Consider the following 22,263-nt stretch of genomic DNA (forward strand, 5'->3'; position numbering starts at 1 on the left):
TGCCCACATGAATCTTACCTGTCATCTCCTTAGCTTGCTCCACAATAAGATGGTTGAGAGTCTCTTTTTCCTGTTTCAATAAAGTGTTTTCTTCTTTCAGATTTGATACCAGCTATAATATTAAACACATAAGTTACATAGTGAAACAATAATCTGAGGAGGCTTTATTAGACAGATCAAGTCCAATTACAAAATGTGAAGACTACAGATATCCTAAGACTTTCAGTTTTCATTTTTGCTACACCTCAATTCTTTGACAAATTATATGCAGTCATCCTAACTTGGCTCAATCATTATTTCCTCCACAGAACCTTCTTATAAACCTCTCTAATCATGCGTCTCTCTTATGGGTTACCACACGATCCCATGCATACCTCCCTTATGGTCCTTCTTTTCTGTGTTCCCCCAATAGACAAGAAATTCCTTGAAGGTAAAGGTATTATAATGTTATTTTGTATTATGAGTATTTAACAAAGTGTCTGGCACTTTAGTAAGCCATTGGCTCTTAAAGCAATTTGCCTTCTTACCTTAGACACCAATATACATCTTACCGGCACTCATGATTAATGAGTTTAAGAATGATATGAAGGACTCTTGGAGATCCACTTAAGATTATCTGAAGCTCATTGCTATCTATCTTTTTTCTTTATTTTTTAATGAAAGAATTTTTTTTTAATTTATTTTATTATTTTGTGTTTGTGTACCGTCAAATCAGATCTGACTGGTACAGGAGGAGATTGACCCTCCTTTTCCAGCAGAGCATCTGGTGGATTTGAACCGCATATCTCTGGGATTGCAGTGCAGCTTCTTGCCACTAGGCCACCAGACCTTCCTTGCTATCTATCTTAAGAAACAGATTTCTTTTCCTTTTCTTTTAATGGTTTTAAAAAGTTGTTGTTGTTAATTGCTATCGAGACAGAACTGACTCATAGCTGACCGTTCAGTGGGTTTTCAGAGGCAGGAAATCACACAGGAAGAAACTGTCCATTCTTCTCCTGAGAAGCAACTGGTGGAGTCGAATGACATGCCTTCAAAACTGTAGTGCACCTTCTTACTAGGCCACCAGAGCTCCCTATTTAAACAAATATTGGCCCTTAACTTTTTAGTTCTTGGTTGGGTAAGGATTTCTAGGAAGTAAATCTCAAAACTAAAGGTAAATTTGCAATAAACAGAACCTACTCAGCTCATTTTTGGAATACAAAGTGTGTTTGTGATTACTGATACTCAAATTCCTTCTTCTAAGCTAAAAGAGCTCCCAAAGCAATACTTTTAATAATAAAGGAAAAAGTCTATGGGAAAATCTGCAATCATGTAAGGGGACAGGTTCAGAGACATGAACTGAATTCATCCCTGATTACAAGGAAAGTTAGATAACAACACTGTGTCACAAGAGAAGTTCAGGATGGGCCCCTCTCACAGTCTAGCCTCTTCTCTCCATCCTGACAAGACCCCAGCATCTACTCTCAGGAGAAGGCTTGAGTTCTCTATTGTAACTTGAGGTAAGCTGCTTGTAAGAGGACAGCCAATAGCCTGTGGTGCTTCTGTTCAAACCCCATATGCTTATCCCACACTCCCAGAGCTTGGCCATTAGTGTTTTTAAAACTCTCCAATAGGTAATGAGGGTAGGTGTGTCAGAGAAGATGAGGTTGGCTCAGGATAGAGCAGAGTTCAGAGCTGTTGTACGTAGGGTCGCTATGAGTCGCAAGCAACTCAACGGCACATAACAACAGTAACAACAGATTCTGACACACCTGGCAAAGAACCACAGCCCTAGAAAAAAGTATCAATTTCTGGATTTAGGCTGGCTAAGAATGTAATTTTCTCAGACATAGAGGTAGTTGTCATAGTGAAATGTTTTCATTTTTTTACTATCACTACACTCCATGTAAGTTTAACAAAGCAAACCCAATGAGCGAGATAAACATGGATTTGCTTACTAATCTGTAGGGAATAATTTCATATTTTTCACCATGACAAAGATTCTGCTTCTATGTATAGCTAGCAACTCTTAACCTCACAGCACATTCCTAGAGAATCAGTCTCTCTTCAAATTTACAGCCATTGGCATGGATGGAGAACCCAGGAAGCAAGCTAAGCACATCATGAAACCATTCACTACAGATTAACAGTAAGCACAGGTACTCTGCCCCTGCTCCGCTCTACTAGTAGTGTCTGTATTCATCGGTGCAAAAAGAAAATAGAAGTGAATTAAACGAGAAGACAGAATCTGTTAATGTGTATCTTTCTACTAGACTTGGCCTGAAAAAAGACGCTCTTCCACCATGCTTAACTACTTTGCTTCCACGTACTCAGGAGGCTTAACAGTAATGGAGCCCTCTGAAACACTCAGGACTAGCCCTCTGAACGCACTCTGGGTTCTGATTGGACCAGTTTGCCACGTCTGAAGAACAAACAGTACCTAATGGGACAGCTATTTCCACATACAAAATCCAGATCACCTGGCAGAGACAGAGGAGAAAAGGTTTTATCTACTACATTAGCATCTCAATTTTACTGGCTACACTATCGTAACTGCACTGCATCTTAAATTCTCCTGAGGTGCTCAGCACCTATGCTACTACTAAAGTTCGGATTTAAGTACAGAAAGTATGTAAATGAGATTCTTGCCAGCAGTTAAAGTCAATACAGTTTTGACTTTAAAATGGCAGGAACAGCAGATTTTGAAAATTAATTACTTTTTTCTTATCACTTCTACACTGAATTACTTCTATAAATCTTTGAGCAATATATACCATTAGTGCTTGAAGCCTTAATATTTTATGTACTTATTAAATTTTTTATAAAAATATGTGCACATGTGTTAGGTGGAAGCACTCATGAATCCACGGTGCTTTTGTTGCTACTGTTGTTTGCCCACTCTCAGTTGCAACTAGTCTGCAGACATTTGGATCTCTCTTACTTGAACTCTGTTGTTGATTGCTGCTGAGTCCAGCATGACTCACAGTGACCCTATGAACAAAAAAGCCTGAAGCCTTTCTGTAACTACTACTGACATTTATCAAAGTTCATAGAGTTTCCGGAGGCATGTTGTTTAGGAAGTGGTTGCCATGCCTGCTTCCAACTTTATACAGCTTTAAAGCAAGTTTGATTGTCTTTCTTTTAACCACATTAATTCTACTGAAGAAAAAGGAGCCTACACTCTGTGCAGACCAACACATTTTCTATACAAAATGTATAGAAAACACTTGACAATTAATTTTCTTCTCAAAACACTACTTTGGCTTTGTTCTCATTAGAGTCAAATGTTTTATTAAGACACTTGCAGCTACTTACTGATCATATGGGAGAAAATGCTTGTGAAACACTAATAAAAATCAAATGGAATTTGCATTTTACCTTCTATTAAAACCAGCACTAAGCTGCATGGGCTAAGTCAAAGCATACCAGATTGCATCTGTATATGGAGGAATGGCTGAGGACATGAGAATTCATTCCTACCTGGTCAGTTTCTTGCTTGTATCTATCTGCACTTTCCTCAATGGATTTTTTCTCCTTCTGAGTTTGTTCTAGGTCTTTCCGCAGCTTGGCAATTTCCTCCTGCAGACTGAGAACCCGTTTGGTGGCCACTTTAGCTTCCTCCTCACTTAGTTGAAGGCGTTCTAAGTCACTTCGTAGCTTCTCGGTCTCGGTGTTATATACTCCTTCCAGATTGGTCAGCTTCTCCATGAGGCACTTGTAGTCTTTGTTCTTTAAACCCACACATACAAAACAATAAGCAAATATACATATCATCAAATGCATTTAGTGAGAAATCCCTATGTACTCATGGGTTTAACATGAGTAGACTTTCTAAGCAAAATACCACAATATTTACAATAATATAACCAATCCCTCCCTGTGACAAAAGAAAAAGAAAGTAGATAAAATTTTATTTTATGCAATGAGCAAAAACAGACAGTATTTCCTTAGAGTCACAAGGTGAATGCACAAAAAATCCTTAATTTTCTGGTTCTTAATCCAGAAATGGGGGAATTTACACTTTTAAAAATCAAAGTGCCATCAAAACTATACACTAGCCAGGTGATAAAAAGAAAATGGCCTCGAAAGAACTTGTTTCCTACAAATCTTCATTACCTCAAGATTCCCCTTCCCTCTCTGAAAAAATTTTTTATTAAGTTTATTTCATTCTGATCATTGTTTTTCCTTGCTCTCTTGATTATTTATTAATTTTTATTATCTTTCTATCATTATCATGTATTAAATAAAGCATTACTAAGTAACAATTCCCAAGCAGACACACTATAACCTATGCAAATAGAGCATAGGGCTTTTAATAACCATGGGTATCATCCTGTTTCTCTTGCTACAAAAACTGCTTCTCAGTATAAAACATCACAGTGACTGTCTACAGTGTCTCATTTGGAACCTAGGTCCATGTAAATTTTAGTTGAAGCTAGCTTGTATTTGGTATACCTCCTTCCTCTCAATTCGTGTCCAGAACCTTTAGGCTGGCAACCTAAGTCCCTACCCACTAAGCCATCAGAGCTCCTCTACTTTTTTAGGTAAAAAATAAAATGTGAGTTATTTTCAACTACTTTTCTAAAAGATACATGTCTATTGCGAGTACTTTGCAAGTACAGAAATTTTAGAATCCACTTGTTTCAAAGGCAAAAGAATAAAATACAAACAAAAAAGTATATATTCTGGTACTCAGGTTCTGTGGATGAGTTTCCTTTGACCATTAGCATGTTTCATAATGAAATATGGGAAAAAATAAAAAATTTCAGTCATGTTAATGTTGAGTTTAATTCATAAGAAGCATATATTGAAATAATGACTAAAGATTATGGAAGAAATGATGCCTTTGAGCTGTGGTGTTGGAGAAGAGTACCGAACATCCCATGGACTGCCAAAAAAAGAACAGATATGTTTTAGAGTGCAGTCAGAGCACTCCTTGGAAGCACTTAATAAGGCTTTGACTCACATACTTTGGATACACTGCTAGAAGAGGTTACTCCTTGGAGAGGGACATTGTGCTGGGAAGGTGGAGGTGTGGCAATGGAGAAGAAGACCCTCAATCAAGAGTTGATATGATGACTGTAGCAGTGGGCTTGGATGTGTCGCAGATTGTGAGGATGGCACAGGATAAGAGAGTGTTCAGATCGGTTGTTAAGATCACTATGAGTCATACTTAACAGCACTTAGTAACAACAACATGTCTGTTCTTTGTGGAAAATGAAACTCATATATTTATCTTCATTGTGGCTTTCAGGAATTCAGAATCAAGAACCAAGTTGGTAATTCAACTCTAATAACCATCCAGAACCCCCTGTCTTGTATTTGCCCACTTCCCCTGGTTACTGTTTTCTAACTGGAATAGTTGTTGTTGTTGTTATGTGCCGTCAAGTCGTTTGAGACTCATAGCGACCCTATGTACAACAGCCCTAAACCCTGCTCTATCCTGTGCCAATCGCACTGCCTCTGACACACCCATCCCAATTACCCCAGTCACTGAATCAATCCACCTCATAGAGGGTCTTCCCCTCCTGCGCAGTCCCTCTACTCTACCCAGCATGATGTCCCTCTCTAAAGACCTGTCTCTCCTTACATGTACCTACGCTATTTTTGGTTTTTGCATTTAATTACCTATTTTTCCATTTTATTGTATGCAAGTTACACCAAATATACTGTTGAAATAAAAAGTGATTTACTCTATCCATATTCTATACCTTGTTTAGTACCTAACACACCACATAAAGAGAAGTTCTTTCTGCTGAGTAAGTAAAAAATAAATATATGAAATTTAATAAAGTTCAAGGGAAGTTTATTTTAGAAAATTCTAATTATTGGGGAGAAAACCCAGCACATAAAACTCACTGGTTTTGAGTATGAAATCACTCACTGCCAGCTCACCCTCTAATGGGTTTTCTTTTCTTTCTGGTTTTTTTTGGGGGGGGGGTGAGAAAAATTTATATTTAGAATTAGCCAACTGGACTCAGTTTAGATGATCCCAATTTTGTTGGCAACATCCAAAGCATCATTCAGGAGCAAGTTGAACACAGGCCTTCTTCTCTCCATTCAGGCCTAATCAAGGTGTTAACCTTGGCCACATCAATGTCATGGAACTTGTTTACAGTTTGTTTGATTGGGTGCTTGTTGGCCTTGACATCCACAATGAAGACAAGCATGTTATCTTCTATCTTCTTCATGGCTGATTCAGTGGTCAGGGGAAACCTGATGATGACATAGTGGTCAAGCTTATTTCTCCTGGGGGTGGTCTTCTGGGGCGGAGGTGGGTATTTGGGCTGCCTTTGGAGTCTCAGCATCTTAGGCTGCCAGAAGGTGGATGACTGCGGATCTTTTTTCTCGGACTGTGGATGCCCTTCAGGACTACCTTCTTGCTCTTTAACACCTTTACTTTGGCCTCAGCTTTGGGAGGGGCAGGGGCTTCCTTCTTTGCTTGTGGTGCTTATGCCATCTTTGTAGAAAGCCTCTAGTGGGTTTTCAGAGACTGTAAATCAAAGAGGCGGAGACTGTCTATTTTTCTCCAGTGAAGCCACTGATGGATTTGCACCTCCAGACACACGCCACGTCTGGGTTAGCAGCACTCACTAGGCCATTTGACCTCTTAGTTATTAAGGGCTAACAATTTAATTGAAAACCAAACAACTGCCAAATCAAGGACACAAAAATGTCTTTAGTGTAAATGACAAAATAATAACAAACTTGGTCTTGCAAATGGCAAAGTCTAATGTGGTTAGACCAAGTAAACTCACAGGAGCTCTTGATTCTGTAGACTCTTACCTTGTTCATTTTGACACTAAGGAATCCAGAGAACATTTCTGGATGAATAAAAAACTGTACAAAATAAGAAGGACAGCCTACAATGGAAGCCATGGCCAAAAGCCAAGAAACAGGAATTTACAGGAGAGGTGGTGTCATATAGTAGAAGAGGCCACTACTGCAGGAATCCAATATTTCCTGTCATCTGAATTAATTTTTCATTTTCCCTTTCAGAATGCTGATTGGATGCTTTTGTTCTTTTATACTATGTGCCTTTTCTTCCTACTTTAATTTTCTACTTAATCTAAAAAAAAAATTCACTTAATGTCTATACCTCAGTTTTCCCTACTGTGAAAAACATTATACCATGTGCAAATAAATGATAGTGATCTTCAAAGTGTAAAGTGTAAGTAATTCTGGAACATAATGATTCAGAAGGTTAGTAAATTTGGTCATGTTTATTACCTCAAACATTATTCTCAAAAAGAATTTCTTGTCTCAGTTCTTACAAATATACTTTTTTAAAGAAAATTTTTTTTTATTTGTGTGTGTGTGTGTGTGTGTGTGTGTACCGTCAAATCAGATTTGACTGGTATAGGAGGAGATTGTTCCTCCTTCTCCAGCAAAGCATATGGTGGATTTGAACCATTCACCTCTGGGATTGTAGGGCAGCTTCTTGCCAGTAGGCCACCAGAGCTCACTGACAAATATACTCTTACCTGTGAGTCTGTCATTATTTTATATTCACAAATGACATTTCCCCTTCCCCCACCCACACACTTTTTGCTCAAAATGTAGGCTAGTATCAAGAAGAGACAATATTGAGAAGAAGCTCACTGGATCCCTTCATGCTCTACTCTCAGTGCCCCTGTCTCACACACACCTGCTCGTCAACTTTGCGCTGCAGCTGCATGATCTTGTTCTCCATGCCGATGTGGAGCTTCTTGTAGCGCTCCACGGAGCGGGCCTCGATCTTCAGTTTCTTCAGCTCACGCTTGGCCATCATCCGCCGAAAGCAACACTGAAGGTAGATGATGGCATGTATACTCCTCTTGTAGCGTGTCCGAGCCAGCCAGCCCCGGACCCACTTCTGAATGATGACCACTTTGTGCTCACGGAGAATCTATAGAGAGGGAAAAGGGCAAGTCAATTTAGACCCTGCACTGGACTCAAGGTTCAGCATTACCAGCCTGTCAGGCTGAGAATCCCTACATTACTTAAAAGGAAAGACACAAAACTTCTATCAACATTATGTGAAGTACAAATATTAAAGATACATTTGGAAGTATACATTATTTTAAAAGTAATTTGACAAGCTGACTTGGAAAGGATTTTGGAATAGCATAAAACAACGTGTTATATTCACAAGCTGTATATGATGATAAGTAGTCACTTGTAAACCAGTCCATTAAAGACCAGACTACCAAAGGAAAAATTCTTAAAAAGGAAAAAAAGTACATTAGGTTTCTTACTGGTATGTGATTCCTATTAGTAAAAGGTGAGTGTGGCACCCTTTGAACTACTTCCTACCAGAATAAAAGATTCCTCCATCACCCTTACTGTTGATTCTGCCTCACTGTGCATTAAATCTCCCCATGTGGAATCATACAAAGGTTGATACTGAGCTGTTTACTTTTTTCTAGAAACAAAAATTATAGTTTGTCATATATGAATACTTTTCTAGTGAGGATTTTCCAGTGTTGTTTCAAATGCAGCCAAGAAAGATAGGAGAAATGAGGCTTTAAAAGCAAGATTAAGAGAGTAAATTAAACAAGTTAAATCTTAACTGCTATTTTACATTGTATTTTCTAAAATCCCACTGATACTCTCTGAACTTTGAAATAATTTAAACAAAACGCTTGTCTGCCAAGATGGTGAATGTCTTCTCATCATTAACTACTATTGCTGTTGTTGTATACCACAGAGTTGGAACTGACCTACAGCTGACCCTCGGGTGGGTTTGCAGAGGCAGTTAATCACAAGGGAGGAGACTGCCCATCCTTCTCCCATGGAGCAGCTGGCGGCCTCAAACTCAGTGCCTTTGGGATTGCAAAGCAGCTTCTTGCCCCTAGGCCACCAGAGCTCTTAATGCAAGGATTTATGTTAACATAGTAAAAAGACCATATCAAGACCTAAACCAAAATACAATGCTGTGAATGATAGAATACTATCTACATGCATACCAAGAAAACCTGTAACACAAAAGCTATTAAAATATACACTCCAACAGCCAAAGCCTAAGATGAGGAAACTGAGGCATTCTACCAACTACTACAGTCCGAAATCGGCCTAATGTGTAATCAAGATGTATTGCTGATCATTGGCAACTGGGATGCAAAACTTGAAAAATAAGAAGGGGGATATGATGTCGGAGGAATTCTCAAATTTTAAGAAAAAAACTGAACCATAAAGAGAGAGACACACAGAAAGAGAATGTGAACAGTAACTCCAGGGAAGTATGTATTCCTTAAAATAGTAAACCACGAGAGATCAAAAGGGTGGCATTTGTTCAGGGATAAGGCTCGGAAGGTAGGAAGGGTAAGGAAATAAGGATGAATGGAAATGGAAAGTAAAGGGAGGGGCTGAGAAGAATGCTGCTACATTGGAAGGACGGTAATCAATAAATACCTTGGAAAAAAACGTGCATGAATTGTTGAACAGAAAACCAATGTGCTTTGCAAACATTCACCCAAATCATAATAAAAAGTTTAAAAAAGAAGAGTATTGCATTTAATTTCACAACCACTCAGTTTGGACAGTAAACTGGTCTCCGAGTAGATATGACCATGTTAGGGGAAAAAAAGACAGACAGACTGAACTAGAAAAACCATGAAGACACTTCTAATTCTCTATGAATGTATGAAATAAAAGTATGTCATCTGTAAAGTAAAAGTCATTTAAATGTTTATAATTAAATTTTACTTGAGATGCTTATAAAATTTCCCATTCATTCCAATGCGACTTTTCAAGTAAAAAACAAATCTCTGAAACTACCTATTTTAGTTTAACAGATTCATTTAAAAAATAGTTTAGGCTTTTAAGTTATGTATCTAAAGGGGAGAAAAAAATAATGAGGAAGAAATGTCTCATCCTGAATTGGCATTTGGGAAATAACTGGTTAAATTTTAGAACTCAAAATACAATGTAAATGTAAAGTTTAGGTGACCTGAAAAGTATCTTTAGCTAGATCAAGCTTTCCTTTTTCGGCTGTGGTTTTCCTAACAGGCAGGCGGTCTTCAGTTCTCGTTAAGTGCAGACACTGAACACCACGCTGCAGTGGGTGAGGCACTGTGAACACTCACTGAACAGCACAGTCCCAAGGGAGGCCTCTGTCTTATCAAGCTGACTAAGGAGCAACGAGGTGAGATGAATGGCAATACACAGTGATAAAGCTATTAATGACATTTTCCTATTCTATTTCTTTCTTCCATTTTCCCTCATTAGTCCATTTCTACTTTTTCAGTCAAACCGTCTACACTCCAAGATTCCATTCCAAATCACATTTCCGTTAGTGCATCAGAAAAATGAAAGGATGCATGTTTTTCCTTGAAGAACTCCAAGCCTCATGAAGGATTGTCCTAATGCCTCACCTTACGATATCTATTTCTGGCCAAGTAACCTCTTAAGTAAGACTGAAGAACAATAGTAGCTGCTCGTCGAATTTTGTATCTCCTGCGAACCACAAACATGCGCCAGTACTTCTGAATGATGGTTGCTGCCTTGGTTCTGCGCAGAAACGTAGCATAGCTGCCAGAGCAAACAGTGGTGACAGTTAGTAAATCAGAAAACCCAGGGATCCAGTAAATACAGACTTAGTGGCATGTCTATTAACTAAAATATTTGCTTCTATTTGTCAACAATTTACAACTTCCCAAATTATTCACTATCTAATTTGAATTATTCTAGGCCTGAAAAGTGGTTATGTCCAATATTTTCTGCATTTTACAATGAGAGTGATGTTCATAAAAGTTAATTCTAGGGAAATGCTGTAATAGCCTAGATTATGTCTCTTTACATAGTATTGCAGATGTATAAAATAACCTCGTACTTTTTTAGATCTATCCATCATTCACACACAATTATTTATTCCTTAATCTACTGTTTGGGTGTAAAATTAATAATTTATTAACATTTGATCATATGCTGAATAAAAATTATTCTAAACCTCAATCATTCTAATTATATCTCTTCTGTACTCAAGAGTTCATTGCTTCCCAAAGCTCCTAATTTCTTGAATTATAAAAAAAATAAGGATAACAGAGGACATACGTAGGTATTATCTTCTTTTTAAAATGAATTCAAATTATTCCTAAATCTGAGTAAAATTTTATTCTACTTGATTGTCTTGTTAGTCAATTTCTTAGCCTTTCAAATTAAAATTTTTATCAAAATAAAAAATTAAATTGCTTTTTTTGCAAGAGTTCTTTTTATTTATTTTTCATTTCAATGAACATCTACAGAGATTTTCGAATTCCATTCATTCATTGTTGCACCCTTCTCCCTGCCCACCCCCCCCACCCCCGTTTGCTCCTCTCCTTGAAAAGCAAAAGAAAAACTCCCTCATTTTCTTTTTAAGGGTGAATGACCACTCAAAACTGTCCTATGTTGGGAAATGACTTAGATGGGTAACAAAACAGGAGGGCTTTCAGCCAGCACTGACAAGTCCCCAGGAAACTCACCACCGCGCCTGGTAGCCGCGGACGTATCTCTGCACAGTAATAGCTGCTTTCCGCATGCGCAGGTATTTCTTCCTCAGCAGCCACCCTCGAATCGTCTTCTGGATCCGGATGCAGGCAGCCCTCAGCTTGTCAGCCCTCAATTTTTCTAGATAGGCTACTTGCCCAGCACGGAAAAAGATCTTGGTCTTGCCAAACTGGTATTTATCCTTGTCCTAGCATTAAAAGAAACTTCATACTCAGAAGTAGAAATAATGATCATACAATGAGATTTATTTTACAGAGAACAAAATGACTAAAAGCAAAATCAGCAAAGGGATGAATCTATTAAAACGTGGACTATATTGCATTTAACTAATGGAGACAATTAAAAAAAATCCTATTCAAACGAAGGAAAACTGACGTTTAAGAGTTATCTTCCAAAATTATTCTACTTGGAATTGTTTTTGTTGTTGTGTAGTTGTTATGTGCTGTCGAGTCACCTGTGACACATAGTGACCCTGTGTACAACAGTCCTAATCCCTGCTCTATCCTGTGCTAATCTACCTCCAACACACCTACCCAGATTACCCCAGTCACTCAATCAATCTACCTCAGAAAAGGTCTTCCCCTCCTGCGCTATCCCTCCACCCTCCCAAGCATGATGTCCTTCTCCAAGGATTGGTCCCTCATTGCAACATGTCCAAAGTATGTCAGACAAAGTATCAGAATCCTAGCCTCTAAGGAGCAGCATAGTTTAACCCTCTCTAGGATGAACCTGTTCATTTTCTTAGCAGTCCATGGTATATTCAATACTCTTCTCCAACACCACAACTCAAAGGCATCAATTCTCTTTCTAGCCTCCCTAATCATTGTCCAGCTCTCTGACACATAGCAAGTGATTGCAAAAACCATGGCCTGTATCGGGCACACCTTAGTCTCCAAGGTGACATCATTTCTCTTCAGTACTTTGGGAAGGTCTCTAATAGCAGACTTTGCCAACGCTATACGTCTTTTAATTTCCTGGCTGCTGGTGCCAAGAGTGCTGATTGTAAAGCCAAGCAAACTGAAGGTATCTATAATCTCAATCTCTTCGCCATTCATCCTGATGCTGCCAATTGGCCCAGTGGTGAGAATCTTTGTTTTCTTATATTGAGCCTCAATCCATATTGAAAGCTGCAGTTCTTGACCATCTGCAGCAAGCACTTCAGGTCCTCCTTAGTTTCAGCAAGCAGGGTTGTGTCAATTGCATAACACAGATTGTTGATGAATCTTCCTCCAATCCTGATGCCACACTTCTCCTTATACTTCCCAGCCTCCCAGATAATCTGTTCTGCATATAGGTTGAAAAGGTATAGAGATAGGACACATCCCTGGCATACACCCTTCCCAATTTTGAACCATGCAGTGTTTCTTTGCTCTGTTCTGACAACTGCCTCCTAGTCCAAGTACTCTGGAGATGAAAAGATGAAGAAAAATGGGGCTGCTTTCATAGTTGTTGTTGTTGTTAAGTGCCGTCGAGTCACAGGCAACTCATAGTGACCCTATGAAGGAGAGTCCTTGACGCTTGGGTGCCTTTCATCCTCTCTCCAGGTTCATAAAGTTTCCGGAGGCAAGCTAGTATGGAAGTGGATGCCACTCCTCCTTCCAAGCTTGTTTTAATCGGGGGGCTCCACCCCACTCTCTGTCTGCATTGGGTAGCCAACCATTAATGCATTTGACACACCAGTGTCACAGTGTTCAGCCTCACAGCAATCAAAAGTGACCGTGGTACGGCAACTTGTACACCAGGGCTATACGACCTAGAGGAATGTCTGAACAAAGACAATAAAAGACAGGCCCAAGGGCCACGGATTAGAAGTCACCCACTTTTGGTTTGGTAGCATCACTTTCTGTCCACTGGGCCAGCTGATCTCTCTCTCTAGCTTTCATAGTTAAAAAAGTAATTTCTAAGGAGAGCTCTGGTGGCCTACTGGCAAGAAGCTGCAACTACAATCCCAGAGGTGCACAGTTCGAATCCACCAGATGCTCTGCCGGGGAAGGAGGGACAATCTCTTCCTGCACCAGTCAGATCTGATTTGACGGTACACACACACAAAAATAATAAAATTTTCAAAAAAAGTAATTTCTAGATATGTCTTGAAATACAATATTGTGAGTGACAGGATAATATCCATACACATACAAGGAAGTCCAGTAAATACTGCTATCATTCAGATATATGCACCAACAACTAGAGCCAAAGAGGAGGAAAGAGAAGAATTTCCATCAACTTTTACAGTCAGAGATCAATTGAACATGCAATCAAGATGCATTAATAATGGGTGACTGGAATGCAAAAGTTGGGAACAGAGAAGAAAACATGGACTTGGTGACAGAAATGAAGCTGGAGATAGAATGATTGAATTTTGCACTATCAGAGTTTTGCACTATGATAATTTTGCACTATTCATTGCAAATATATTTTATAAGAAACATAAACACAAGTTAAACACAGGGATTTCACCTGAAGGTGAAAGGAATCTGATTACATCTGTGGAAAGAACTGCTAGAGAAACTCAGTATCAGCTGTAAAAACTAGGCCAGGTGCGGATTGTGGACCAACAACCACTCATATGCAAGTTCAAGCTGAAGCTAAGGAAAATTAAACTGAATCCATGGGAACCAAAATATGATCTTGAGTCTATCCCACCTGAATTTCAAAACCATCTCAGGAACAGGTTTGAGGCCTTGAACACAAATGAGCAAAGAGCAGATGAGTTGTGGGAGGATATCAAGAGTATCATCCAAGAAGAGTGCAAAAGGTCATTACAGAGGAGGAAGAAAAGACCAAAATGGGTGTCAGAAGAGACTCAGAATATTGCTCTAGAGTGCTGAGAAGCCAAAGCAGAGGGAAGAATTCAAGATATTAAAGAGCTGAACAGAAGATTTCAAAATGCAGCGGTGGGAAGACATAGTAAAATATTACAATGAAATGTGCAAGGAGCTAGAGTCAGAAAATCAGAAGGGCTGAACTCGCTCAGCATTTCTTAAGCTCAAGGAACTGAAGAACAAATTCAAACCTCGAGTTGCTATACTTAAGGATGCTTTGTGCAGAATATTAAATGACCCAGGAAGTATTAAAAGAAGATGAAAAGAGTATACAGAGTCACTGTACTGAGAGGAATTGGCAGACACAGAAGAATTTCAGGAAACATATGAACAAGAGCCTATGGTGATGAAGGAAGAAGTTCAAGCTGCTTTGAAGGAAGTGGCAAAAAATAAGGCCCCAGGAATTGATGATATACCAATTGATGTATTTCAATTAGCAGATGCTGTCCTGGATATGCTCACCAAGTTGTGCCAATAAATCTGGAGAACAACCACTTGGCCAACTGACTGGAAGAGAGCTAGATTTGTTCCCATTCCAAAGAAAGGCAATCCAACAGAGTGCAGAAGTTATTGAACATTATCATTGATATCACATGCAAGCAAGATTCTACTGAAGATTATCCAAAAATGACTGGGAAAGCACATCAACAGAGAACTTCCAGAAGTGCAGGCTGGGTTTAGAAGGGGTCGTGGTACTAGGGATATTGTAGCTGATGTTAGATGGATCTTAGCTGAAAGCAGAGAATACCAGAAGAATGTCTATCTGTGTTTCATTGACTATGCAAAGGCATTTGACTGTGTGGATCACAACAAACTGTGGCTGACTCTGAAAAGAATGGGATTCCCAGAACACTTGATCGTGCTAATGCAAAACCTGTAATTATTACATGAATATTATTGATTATGAGTTAAAGGCAGGTATTATTGTTTGCATTTTAAAAATCTCAAGGAACTGGAGATGGTGACACGTCCTCCAACTGACACAGGCTATAGGGATTATGGCTGGCTGCATAGTCCATGAAAAAGCTGAAGGATAAAAAAAACAGTAGTATGAAGGATAAGATTGAGGCAGAAATACCCATATACAAAATAAAAATAGAAAAATTAAGCAAAAACAAAGACCTTGGGTATTTATGTTAAAAGTTAAGTTTCTCAATAGTTATCTCTTAGGTTTACCACCATTATTTGTAGATAAACAAAAAAATCTTAAAAGGTATCTAAAAGTCCTACAAATTTAAAAACTCTTCTTACAAAAATATAAGCATTGATAGTGCTCATTGTCATGTGTTTGTTAGCAAAGCAGTAAGCACAGAAACATGTGCTGTTTCTGGTCCACCACACTGTGAGCCACAGATGGGAAAAGCATTCAAGTTACTATTCTCATAGCAGAAGAGTGGAATTTTTTATAATAATCACTATACTCTGATATTCTAAGTAAAAGCAGAGAAAAACCACATTGTAAACTGACATCACCTCTTTTCCTACATGAAATCACAAAATCAGAAATTTTCACATAGATCTAAAAAAGAAAATCTAAAAACTGAAAATCTAAAAACATCAATATAAATCAATGAAGTTTGCATTGGTGCCCCTGCTGAAGCTCTCTAAGAATACAGAAAGTGATTTTCTATCTCCCTTCTCCTCCTCCTGTCTTTGTCCTTTATCCATCTCATCCTTTCCCATCCCACTCCACACCAGCCCTGAGCTACTGTGTCTTGCTGCTTCATCTGCCAAAGTGCCCTGCAAAGCACTGATCTCAGCAGAATGCTCTGGGGGAGGAGGCCAGGCACAGGATGCTCCTGACTTTTTTATTTTATTGCGCCATCCTTTAAAAAAAAATTGTGATTTTAATGCAAGTTTATAGAAAACTTGGATTTTCATACATTCACTGTTGCACATTTTCCTCTCTACCCTGCCCCCAAGCTTACTTTTAAAAAAAGAAAAATCTATCCTTCCTATCTGAATTCATATTAGAAAGAACTTGGGTCAAACTCAAAAGACACTTTTATTAAAGAAAAACACAACCACTTTTTTTTTTATAATTCATAAGATAGCTGTCTCCACTCTTTAAAAAGAAAAATATATTATAAAAGTATTACACTTAATTAATAGCTAGCAAGTATGGTTACTGACTTCAGTGTAAGATAAATGGTCTTCAGAGAATGACTAGTGTCAAACTAGTGGTATTGTGGGAGAGAAGTATTTAAAAAAAATCTTAGAGGAATCTTGACTTTTCTATGACTGAGTAAGTGATTCTCAGACCAGCAACAGCATCACCTGGGAGCTTGTCAGAAATGTAAATAACTACCTTCTTTAACCAGACTGAATCCAAAATTCTGTGGGCAGCACCCAACAGTTTGTGCTTTAATAATTCCTCCAGGTGATTTTCATGTACAGTAAAGTCTGAAGACCTTCACTTTGGCACACAAGACTCTTCGTAGCACCAGCCTATATTTTCTTAGCCATTTCTCAAATATCCCATACACAAATCTTTCACTGAAAAAAAATATACTTAACCAATTTTTTTTTTTTAGCAAAACCTGCCTTCTTACATCTCTGTACCATGCTCATGCCTAAATTATTCTCCTTCACACTTTACCCTTCTAGAAGGATCATACTAAAAACTTATCTCTTTCACTTCCTTACTACAATTGGATATGACTTTGTCTTTATCTGATTTCTTTTCTGACTCACTCAGCATCTGACAGATACTGAAGAGTATTATACTAATCATTCAAATATATTCATTTTTAAATCAGACTCAAAGACTGTGTTGCTCAAGAACCACACTTATTTTTCTCTTCATCACACAGGACTGTTTTATAAGTCCAGTTTGGGGTTTTTATAAGTACAGTTGATGTTATTATGTGTCCTCAAGTCAGAACCTACTCATAGCTGACCCTCCAGCAGGCTTTCTGAGGCAGTGCATTACAGGGAGGAGACTGCCCATCTTGCTTCCTCAGAGTCGCTGGTGCATTTGAATTGCATGCCTTTGGGTTAGCAGCACAACTACTAAGCCACGAGGCTCTCTCACTTAAGCAAAGTACTAGATAAACATTTCTTTATAATGATGAAACTGTTATAAAATGTATAAATGATAAAAGAAGATGGTTGTTCAAGTCTAGACGATTAATCCTATTTGCTGATGTGGGGCCACCATCCTCACAAAACTAATACTAAACAAGGTGAGCATCGACCATGTCCCTAAGACAGTATACTCCAAGCCCCCATCCTTACACAGTGCATTGTTGTTGTCAGTTGCGGTCAAGTTGAGTACGACCTATAACAACCCTATGAACAACATGTCTGAACAACAAACATGTCCTATCCTGTGCCACTCTCACATTTCCTGACACACTAGAGACGACTGCAGCAGTCACTATGCCAATCCACCTGATTAAGGGTTTTCCTCTCCTTCACTGACCCTCTGCCTTTCCCAGCATCATGTCCCTCTCCAAGAGACAGTCCCTCCTAGCAACACGTCCAAAGTATGTGATTCTGCCTCCAAAGATCACTCTGGCTGCACTTTCTCCAAGACATTTTTGTTTGTTCTTTTGTCAGTCTATGGGATGTTCAGGACTCTTCTCCAACACCATAGCTCAAAGGCGTCCAATTCTTCTTTTGTCATCCTTATTCATTGTCCAGTCCTCAGATGCAAAGCAAGTGATCAGAAAGACCATGGCCTGACTCAGACACACCTTAGCCCTCAAACTGACATCATTACTCCTCAGTAATTTGGTGAAGTCCCTACCTTTCCCAGTGCAATATGTCTCCTGATTTCCTGACTACTGACTGGTGTTGATTGTGGATCCAAGTAAGATGAAGTTGTTGACAGTTTCAATCTTATTTCCATCTATCATGATGTTGCCTATTGGTGTAGTGGTAAGAATTTTTGTTTTCTTGATGTTGAGATCTAATCCATATTGAAGGCTGTACTCTTTGACCTTCTGCAACAAGTGCTTCTTCACTTTCAGTAACTAGTGTTGTGTCATCTATATAACAAAGTTTATTGATGAGTCTTCCTTCGCTCTTGATGCCACATTCAATTCCAGCTTCTCATGTAATTTGCTCAGCATACAGATTAAATAGATATGGAGAGAGAATACAACCCTGATACACAATCTTATTCATTTTAAAACATGTAGTATTCCCTTGCTCTGTTCACACAACAGCCACTTGTTCTAGGTATAGGTTTCACATGAGTACAATTAAGTGCTCTGGGATGCCCATTCTTCTCAATGTTAGCCATACTTGTGATAATGGAAAGCAATCTAGATTAGTGATACTTTAAGTAGAAGCCCCAGGTCTTTCAAAGATCAGAATCACAAGGCCTGGTCAATAGGTATTCAGGTAAATCCAGTCCTGCTGAGATAGTTTCAACTCAGTGACCCAATAGGACAGAGTGGATCTGCCTATAGGCTATGCTAGCGTGTATATACAGATAGAAACTACCACATCTCTTGCCAAAGAGTAGCTGGAGGGTCTGAACCACCAGTCTTTTAGTTAGTAGCCAAGTGTCCTACTACTGCTCAGCTAAAGCAAAGTGAAAATTCTTCCTACCAGTATCAGCTTCTCAAGCACATTCTTGCATGTTTGTTTTCTGTCACTCAGCACATCTTTTTGCTTCATTAGGACACGGTAGCGGCTGAAAAATTCTTGGTAAGTCCATCTGTAAAAAAAGAAACTCACATCAGCCTGCTTAGAGAACTCTAGGGATTGTTCCACAAGCCGCCCTCACTTCACAAATGTCAGGCTTACCGTGAGGGGAAACCTGCTGCACTGATCCGGATGGTTTCCAGGACACCACATGCTCTCAGTTGCTGCACTGCTCTCTTCTCATCAAACCTACACATACAAACGAAAATCATTAATGCACAAGCAAGCCTGGCTGTAGCCACAAATTACTCTCCTCTGTCTAGAGAGTAACTTCTTGTGGAAGAAACCAAACACATGATTTCGGGGAAAGGCATTCAGATTTGAACAGCGATCCAAATGGTAAACTGGGGAGTAGATAATAAGCAGTACAAATAAAGGGCCATAAAGATTACCTGTGGTTTATAACGCAGGATTATATGGAAAAGCTGATAGCATATTTTGAAAAAGGAAACTAAACTTTCCCAAATTTGTTACACGGCTTGGCCCAACTAAATGTTCTCAGAATTCTCCACTTTGCTCCCCTAAAGATTGGCCAACCCTGGAGATTATTCTAACAGGACAAATTACTATGAAAGCAGAGACTCATACAGTTGTTCACTGCAGCATTATTCACAGCAGTCAGAAGGTAGAAATAACCTAAGTGCCTGCCAGCAGGTAAATGGATACACAAAATGTGGTACACACATAAAATGGAACGATGGTAGCAGAAATTTGGTCTTGATATATTTATTCTACAATATGGACGGAGCTTGAAGACTTTATGTTGAATATAATAATAACAACAAAAGGATAAATATCTGACCTCACTTCTATAAAAAGGCAAAAACAAGCAAATGTAAAAAGAACACAGCTTACTAGTGGTTACCAGAAATGAAAGGGAAATGGCAGTTACTGTTTATGGAGTATTGCATTTCAGTTTAAGGTGCTGGAAAAATTGCACTAATGAAAGGTGGGATGCACAGCTAAATGTTAATGTCAATAAATTATACACCTGTAAAGGCTGGCAAAAAGTGTGTAACAGATAGAGATATAACAAGGACCACCTCACTCCCCCCAAAAAGCTATAGACTTGCTTATGTACAGCCTCATTACATTGGTTCTTCAGTTTAGAGGGTTAGGGTAATGGCTTCATGGTGCATCTCAGCTGGTTGGACTAATAATGTGTTCAGTTCTTCTGTTTTGCCTCTTAGTTCTTTGCATAATGCCTTGGGTCTTAAAAGCTGGCAAATGGCCACCCAGGGCATAAAAACTGCTCTCTATCCACCTGGAGTCACCAAGAAAAAAGGAGAATCAGGAGTAGGAAGAAAATAAGATTAGGAATGTGTGGCTAATGGCCTCCATGAACAGCTGCTTCCTTGCTATGAGACCAGAACTGAATGGTGCCCTGTTACCATTAGTGAACACTGTGATCAAAGATTCTGGAGATTTTTGGAGGGAAAAATATAAAACAGAATTTCAAATTCTCACGGAGTCCATATATTTTCTAGATTCATGGAGGCTGGAAGAGTACCAGGTCACTTTCAAACCTTAAAAGCCAAAATTAATGCCTAAAATCTTAACAACAAAGAGTAGTTTCATTTAACTAGTAAAGAATGTGTCTTAAGTATTATATTCTTTTAAGAACATCTTTATGGGATCAAATTGACAACAGCAACTCCAAAGAACTGGCACAAACCTTAGGAGGCAGTGTGAGTTTGTGTTAATGGAGAGAAATAAATCAGAAAAGGAGAGTGAGAATAGTTGCACAATTTGAATATAATCAATGCCATTGGATTATACATTTAGAAAATTTAATTATTGTATGCTGAGTTGTAAGTGTGTTCAAAAACAATAATATTTTACTTGTTAGGAGAAATTCCTTTTTTTTTTTTGAGAAATTCCTTTTTAAAAGGACAAATTAAATATGCCCCATTTGGCTACTTTAAAAAAATTATTGAGATTCTCAAATCTATTTTATTTAATTAAATAACTGCAAACTAAGGATGTATAATGTTCACAGCAAAGTATTTTAAATTGTCTTATAGAGAGGCAAGTATGGAGCTCTGGGGCACTTGTGGCTTTCTTTTTGCCCCAAGTGGGTATCCACAGAGTAGACTTGCTAGATGAATTGGGGGTCTCTGGCCCAGAGTTCGCCAGTGTTTGGGTGTGCCGAAATGTTAAAGTACTGAAATGTCTGGCCAGGCCTGCAGGATAAGAGTGAGCGTCTTGTGAATCTCAGCGCGAGCTGGATGGATGCGGCCTCTTGCGTCTTGAAGAGATGCAAGTATGGAGCACAGGGGTGCTTGTCCACAGAGGGGATTTTCTAGATGAACTGCAGGTCAAAAATTTTTCTAGGTCATATAGCCCTGGTGTGCCCACTTGCTGTACAGGGGTAACCTGTGGTGGCTGTGAAGCTGAACACTGTGACACTGATGCGTCAAATGCGTTAATGGATACCCATGGTGGACAGTGTTTGGTGGAGCTCCCTGATTAAAACAAGCTTAGAAGCAGGTGGCATCGACTTCCGCAAATAGCTTGCCTCCGGAAACCCTATGAACCTGGAGAACATGCAAGTGTTGAGGACTTTCATTCATAGGGTCTCTATGAGTCATCTAGGACTCATGGCACTTAACAACAACAACAACAACAACAAACATATCTTATATATATTACTCTAACTCTAGAAAAGTGACGTCTTAAAGTTGACATGAAAAGTTAAAATAGAAAGGCCTTCCTTTCCCCAGATAAACACTGCTAATTTGAGCTCTAAACTGCCTGTATGAGTTTTGGGCTGCATTATCTTATTAAGTTCTGGTGGTGATGAAAGATTTTAAGTAGTAGACAGAAGGCATGCCTTGGAGAGTGGCCCAGGTTTGCCATCTTCTCTAGGCTTCCAACTTGCTTCTAGAAAGGGCTTCCTGGTGATGAAAATGATAGGATGACACCAGTGCTTAAGAACCACCCAGAGTCCAAGGCAAACTTTCTAGACAGCAAGATTTGAAGGGTACAAGGAAGCGAGTACTCTCATATATTATGTAATCTAAGTTTCTATTCTTGGTCTCAGATCCACAAATTTCACTTCTAGAAATACACTATCCTGAGGAAATACACAAACAGGTTAACTTGGAGATGGTCATAATAGCTTTATTGAGCCAGCCTCTGTGGTCCTCAATAGGGAGTGATTTGAATAAGTACCAATACTTCATGCAAATTTGTTCACAGCCTATAACTTACAAACAGTGATTATAGTATGTGATTCTTTTTTTTCCTATAATTATATTTTATTAATTTTCATAAACATTTACAGAGATTTTGGGTTTCCATTCATTCATTGTTGCACTATTCTCTCTACCCTCCT

The 22,263-nt window shown here is 38.8% G+C and overlaps 1 protein-coding gene across 3 annotated transcripts in view; it reads right to left on the minus strand.

The window, feature by feature from the left end:
- Positions 1 to 22,263, minus strand: part of MYO5A (myosin VA (heavy chain 12, myoxin)) — a 163,530-nt gene that overhangs the window by 65,597 nt on the left and 75,670 nt on the right. For all 3 annotated transcript variants that reach the window (XM_006898237.1, XM_006898239.1, XM_006898238.1), the window contains exons 16-22: positions 19,029 to 19,115; positions 18,831 to 18,939; positions 11,424 to 11,635; positions 10,335 to 10,491; positions 7,628 to 7,867; positions 3,460 to 3,708; positions 19 to 112 (exon numbers count right to left, since the gene is read on the minus strand). In XM_006898237.1, the coding sequence (XP_006898299.1) occupies positions 19 to 112; positions 3,460 to 3,708; positions 7,628 to 7,867; positions 10,335 to 10,491; positions 11,424 to 11,635; positions 18,831 to 18,939; positions 19,029 to 19,115 (1,148 nt within the window). The remainder of the gene's footprint in view (positions 1 to 18; positions 113 to 3,459; positions 3,709 to 7,627; positions 7,868 to 10,334; positions 10,492 to 11,423; positions 11,636 to 18,830; positions 18,940 to 19,028; positions 19,116 to 22,263) is intronic.

The sequence above is a fragment of the Elephantulus edwardii genome, unplaced genomic scaffold (assembly GCF_000299155.1).
Source record: "Elephantulus edwardii isolate Elephantulus edwardi_28Jun2011 unplaced genomic scaffold, EleEdw1.0 scaffold00225, whole genome shotgun sequence".
Lineage (NCBI taxonomy): Eukaryota > Metazoa > Chordata > Mammalia > Macroscelidea > Macroscelididae > Elephantulus > Elephantulus edwardii.